Here is a 6,276-nt window from a genome sequence, read left to right on the forward strand (position 1 = left end):
TGTTTTTAATGAAGGGTGAACCGGGGGGGGGGGGGGGGGCCAGAATAAAGAATGCACACAAAAATCGCCATGCTATTTCAGCTCGGCGTCCTCTTTTAAGTCTTTGTTTTTCTTTTGCGATTCAGAGAGAACAAGATAATTAGGTAAAACATGCCTTAGGTTTCTTTGCCACAATTGTAGCAGAGATGATATCTCTTCCTACTATGACTTCCTTTTTAGTTCTCTGGAAGTTAAATTTGTGATGTCAGAGCGAAGAGTGTTACGGATTATGCTCCCTTGCCTGTAAGGGAGGTAGAGCTTCATCCTTGCCAGAAGGTGCACATGAAACACAATTTTCATCCTGTCAGCTTCCCGTTCTGTGTTGATCTTGAAAGCAGCTAGAACTGTAGGAAGTACTGGATTTTCCAGGAGGCTGCATAACAGTGCACTGGAGTAGTCGCCTAGGCCAGCCCTTCCATCTTCTGAAAAATTCTTAAGTTCGCTTCGAAAAAATAACCTGGATTATTTTTCTTGAATCCTTTCTGTGTAGTGAAAGCTTGGTAACGATATTGGATTGGGCAAAAGAGATCTTAATTTAAGAGCTAATGAAGCAATGAAGGATGTGAAGCGCTTATTTTTCTTACGATCAAATCAAGGTCACTGAATTTCAGTTACGCAAATGCAATGTGTCAGCCAGCAGCTTCCACTGAAGGCCTGTCACATCCGTGTGGGCCCTGGTGTGCTGTGTCAGGTGGCCTCCCGATAGGCGCTTGTATGGAGCTAATGGCTCTTGTGAAGACACTCGGGACTTAATCGTCTTTGGCATGATCCGCTTCTCAGAACTGTACGTATAACTAACATACTGACCCGCTTCCTTTTTGCTGTCCACCTCTGCTCTTACGAAATGGTTACATAATTGTTTTGATGTACCCTAAAGGCAGGAGCTGATGAACCTGTTTTATATGGCAGCTACATAGTTTTGATCAGAAAAGCCCAACAGTAGGTGTTCTGCTTGAACCACTGAATGAAGACGTGACTATTTGTTGGAGCTTGATAGAAATTCAGTTAATTTGTATGCTTATATTGCAGGGATATGGCTTGCAGTGTTGCAGGAATAACTTCAGATGCCAATGTTCTGACAAATGAACTGAGACTGATTGCGCAGAGGTAGGTCTCCTGATAGTTAATGTGGTTTTACTTGCCTGCGCTGTCAGATTCAGTTCTGTTTTATGTATTAAATCAACATGAACGTGCATTTAGTAGAGCAGGCGTAGATTGTTTGAAATAAAGCAGCTAGATCAAAGAGGCTGTAACTTAGGAACTTGTTTCTTTGTTAAATGTGGTAAAGGATGCTGTCAGCAAAACAAGTTTTGAAAACTGTTTTTTCTTCTCTTTCATGTTAGGTATTTGTTACAATATCAAGAGCCCATTCCTTGTGAACAACTGGTAACAGCACTATGTGATATCAAGCAGGCTTATACACAGTTTGGAGGTAATGAAGCATTGTGCTTTTAAATGTTTAAAGAATGATTCTGTTACATAACTTGAAGCATCTGAGTCCCTGGACAGTTCTACCAAATTCTTCTGTAACAAGTTATACTGAGAAAAACAATAGCCAAATTTAAGAGGGGAATGGGTAGTCATGGTTACTGTTTTGCTACTGAAGGTGCTACGTTTTAGGGATTGAGAAATCGATGGCTGAGATTCCGGCCCATTGCCTGGGGTGCTCTTGGATTTAGTGAATGCCTTCAAAAGACCAGCAGAGAATTGTTTGCTATGTAACCTTTCAACATTTGGGGCCCATCCAGCATAATGGCACAATGAATCACAAATAAGACCGTATGTAGGGGTATCAATATTGTAACACTTTAAAAAATAGTATTTCTGTGGATCGAGCAACACGTTAGAAAATGATGTTGTAAGTAGTGTTCCTTAGTATGCGAACTGATGATTCTGGTATTTTACATATACGTAGTGTGAAAGAATTACCTTTTTATGTACCTGGCTTTTGACACTATTAAGTTATACGCTTTAACGGCTAAGCTACATACTTTAAATATTAAGTTTTGATTTAGAGTCCTGAGATGATAAATTACAATTTGTGGAGATGGAAATGAGCTGCTCTTGGGGTTAAATGAAATAAACCTCTGCTACCCGCCCCCCCGCCATGACTTAGAAAGAAATGCTGGCGTGCTTATCTCAAGCAACAGAAGTACAGAACAGTCCATTAAATCCTAGGTCACAGGAATAGATTTGAAAAAGGAAATCAAAGAAAATAATTGTCACTCATGACCAATCTTGTTACTAAATTTAGATTGCTAATAGCCTTCTTTTCAACAGGAAAACGTCCTTTTGGTGTTTCGTTGCTGTATATTGGCTGGGATAAGCATTATGGATTTCAGCTGTATCAAAGTGATCCTAGTGGAAATTATGGAGGGTGGAAAGCTACGTGCATTGGGAATAACAGTGCTGTAAGTTCTGGGTTTTTTCCTCTCAAAAAGTCAAGCAAAAAAAAAAGTGTAAATTGCACTGTACTAATTAAACTGTTGATTGATTGCTGTTGATTACTAGTGCAGAGCAGAAATAGATAACTGTAGAAACACTGTTGTTATTCATGTATTGATATTATCTGGCAAAAAGCAACTGTTTGGTTGATTGCCCAAAGATAGTGTTTTAATTTCTGTGAAATTTATAGGCAGCTGTGTCAATGCTAAAGCAAGACTACAAAGAAGGAGAAATGACCTTAAAGACTGCACTTGCATTAGCCATTAAGGTTCTAAACAAAACCATGGATGTTAGCAAACTCTCTGCCGAGAAAGGTAAGCAGTTCGCTAATACGGGATAACACCCTTTGCTTAAAAAAAGAAAATGTAGTGAATGTATATACACTAGATGTGGTTTATTGGATATTTAGCCGTCATGTGAAAAATGTTTTTAGAAGATGCAGCAGCTCTCAGCCTTAACCTTTCTAAGAGACATACAGATAGCTTAGTTGAGATGATCCACCTTGGTCAGCTCCAGGAGCTAGACCACAGTTTAGGGGTTGTAGGCCGCATTGGCGCGGTAGTGGAAATGGCTACATGTCTGGTAGAAGGGTCACTGGAGAGGTATTAATGTGCTTGTATATGCTGCTGCGGAAGAGGACTGCTGCCATCTGGCTTGCCCGTCAAGCTTCTTTGTAGAGGCAGGACAAGACCCTTCTGCTTCATTGTCAGTTGTAACCACAAATCTTACCCTTCTGATGATTGCTCTGTCTAAAGGACAAAATGTAACGCCGCTGTCTGTTCCATATGTTTCAGTTGAAATTGCAACACTGACAAGAGAGAACGGAAAGACAGTAATAAGGGTTCTGAAGCAAAAGGAGGTGGAACAGTTGATAAAACAACATGAGGAGGAGGAAGCAAAAGCTGAACGTGAAAAGAAGGAAAAAGAACAAAAAGAGAAGGATAAATAGAATATGAAAACAAGTGTTCTGTAGATAATATAGGACCTGCTTCAGTAAAAGATAATTTGGATTTCTGTTTTGTAGAAGCCTACAAATATGCCATGGAGGACCCAGAATTACTTTTGATGAACCAGGTCCTTAATAATCATTCAGATAATTAGTTTACTGCTCCTTACATTGACCAATAATTGCTTTAATTCTTGAAGACTCTATTTCTTTCATCTTCTACTTTTTATTATGGAATAAAATTTAAGAAGAATAGCGATGGGTGTCTTTATTTCCTCAGTAATGCCTGGATATGCACAATCTTGAGGGATTTAATCGCTTTAAACCATTAAAACAAGGTATATGCTAGTTGGTAAAGAACAAATATGGTGTTAGAATTGTTAGAATTTTGTGTGTATGTGTGGGTTTTCCTTTTAAAGTAGTGAAAAGGGCTCCTAAGTTTGAAAATCATTTCACAAATACAGAATTAAAGTGTGCTGGCATGCCAAGTTTTAATTTTGGCCTATTTTGTTCTATAACAGGCTATGTCAAACTGATGGTCTTGCAAGCAGTAGTGTTTTAAACATGCCCTGTAGCAAATGTGTTCAGTTTATCATAGCCTTTCATGAGTGCATGTGTTTTCTAAGAAATTAATCATACAATACTAGCTATATTCACACAAACTAGAAAGATGTTTTACAAAGGCCACGTGAAAATGTTAAGCTATCTCGTCAAAATACAAATAGGTAAATAAAATAGTGCATGATTTTAGGCCATGTTGACTATTTTACACTTTATCCTGAAAGGAAATTGAGGTGTTTTATATTTAGTTTAGTGTTGCTGACACTTTCCCAGAGAATTCGGTTCCCTTCTCTGACAGACAACAATCTAGAAAACTAACCAGTTAAGCGCTTCAGAAATGGTAATATTTGTGCATGAATTAGAAATTACAATAATTTTTGTTCAGATTGTCCCTATAGTGAATGCAAAATAATAGGATTTTCAGAGCAACAAAAATCTCTTCTAGTTCTGGGGAAAAAAAAAAAAAATCTGGAGTTAGTAGAGGAGATGGAAACAAGTTACTGAAAATTATTTTGTACCCTTTCAGTTACCAAACTGAAAAGCTCACTCGAGTGACATGCTTAAATGAGAGGCCTTACCTGCTGAATTTCAAACTGTGATACTGGTGATCCAGCCCCTTTGTGCTGACCCTGGATTGTGTCTATCTTGTAGTTTTTTGGTTTGGGTTTGTTTTTTGGTTTGGTGGTTTGTTGGTTTTTTTTTTTACCCCAAAGGATATCTGGTGTTTACAGGATTTATTATGACCATTTAAAGAAACAGAGTGAATCCATACCGTGTTTTATTATTTTCAATCTATCCCAGACATTTTTGACTGATAAAATGTACTTTGTCAACATGGCCAGAAATTACCCTTCGTCTCAACAAAACCCATTTTTGAGCTCATTGCTGTAAGATTCACTGTTGAGAACAGAGGAAAGAATCTGACTTGAGGTGTCTGTGCTGCAGCTTGCAACCTCTGTACAGAGACCGGTGTGGGCTGGCATGGGTTCTGTGCAGGCTGCAGGACCTGCTTGTTAATTTTGTAAGTCTCAGTGCAGGCCAATTGCTTTAGTCTTTTGTACTGGACTTAGTACTTTGTTAGTGTTCAAATTTTATAGCTAATAATAGTTACACTGAGTTTTACTTGCACCTTGTGCAGCAGTAGCTCTTCCAAATAATAACATAGGAATGATATTTCATGTAACAATTCCTGAATAGTTGCAGACAACATGCAATGGGTAAGATTTAATCTCCATTATAAAGGGTTGTATAAATACCTCAAGCTCCATTTTTATGTTGACAATTCAATGCTCAATCTCCTTATTTTTTGATACCATGAATGCAATGTATCAGCATCTTTTGCAGATTTCTAGATCACTGATGATGGTTTATACAAGTACTTGGACTATGCCCTAAAAGCAGCAATGCCAAAATGGAGTTTTTTCGAACTTCTCAAAGATCACTTGAAACAAAACGTGATAGACTCCAGCAATGCTTTCTGTCCTCTAGGAAACCATTAAGAGCACCTGAGTCTGGGTTCATCAATGTATATAAATCACGCAAGGCAATTTGTTTAGTGTACTAGTAGAAGTATTATTAGATAGCTTAGGATATAGATTTATTCAAATATTTTTTCTTAAATGCTTCTGTTTCTAACAAAGAGGGGATAACAAATATTTTTGGATCTTTGTTTAAAGAATTGCCAATAGTGTTTCTTTGCCAAACACTGCATCATTTGCTGGTAAAGGAGAACTTTTTAGATACTGTAATAATCAGAAGTTGGAATGATTCAAATAATTTTCTGATCTGTACTCCATTGATGTATTGAAACATTGTGATAAGTTGTATAGTTACACTACATTTTAAAAGATCTATTTATTTAAAGGTTTTGTTTACCCAAAGCATTGTCAAATACTTTGAGTATAATCTTTGAACAACAATTACCAATTTAATTTCAAAAATGCCATCTCTACTGAGTGCCATTAATAGCTGATTGTGAGATGAGCCTCAGTACTGCCTTGGCATAGGCAAGTAGCTCTAGCTGGCACTCATATCCAAGATGTGCAGTAAAGTTTTGGTAAACTACATTTAATTTCTGGTTCTTTTCTGCATTTGAACCTAGGACAGTAAGCAGATGCTGGAGATCTTTTATTGACTAGAATCTTCCTGGGACATCCTTACACTAATGCAAGTTCCTTACCTTTTTCCTAGAAATAGAGCAGTGTTTGACTGCATAGGCCTATTGTGTTGATTCTGGCTTTGTGTGCTTAAAAAAAAAAAAAAAAAAAAAAACCACTATCTGTGCC

At 37.6% G+C, this 6,276-nt stretch overlaps 1 protein-coding gene across 1 annotated transcript in view; it reads left to right on the plus strand.

The window, feature by feature from the left end:
- PSMA4 (proteasome subunit alpha 4) overlaps positions 1 to 4,180 on the plus strand; it is a 5,624-nt gene extending 1,444 nt beyond the window's left edge. Inside the window, exons 3-7 of the mRNA XM_009274005.2 lie at positions 1,069 to 1,146; positions 1,383 to 1,471; positions 2,320 to 2,450; positions 2,675 to 2,798; positions 3,279 to 4,180. Coding sequence (XP_009272280.1) covers positions 1,069 to 1,146; positions 1,383 to 1,471; positions 2,320 to 2,450; positions 2,675 to 2,798; positions 3,279 to 3,433 — 577 coding nt within the window. The 3' untranslated portion in view covers positions 3,434 to 4,180. The remainder of the gene's footprint in view (positions 1 to 1,068; positions 1,147 to 1,382; positions 1,472 to 2,319; positions 2,451 to 2,674; positions 2,799 to 3,278) is intronic.
- The last annotated feature ends 2,096 nt before the right edge of the window (positions 4,181 to 6,276 follow it).

The sequence above is a fragment of the Aptenodytes forsteri genome, unplaced genomic scaffold (genome assembly GCF_000699145.1).
Source record: "Aptenodytes forsteri isolate BGI_AS27 unplaced genomic scaffold, ASM69914v1 Scaffold239, whole genome shotgun sequence".
NCBI classification, from domain to species: Eukaryota; Metazoa; Chordata; class Aves; order Sphenisciformes; family Spheniscidae; genus Aptenodytes; species Aptenodytes forsteri.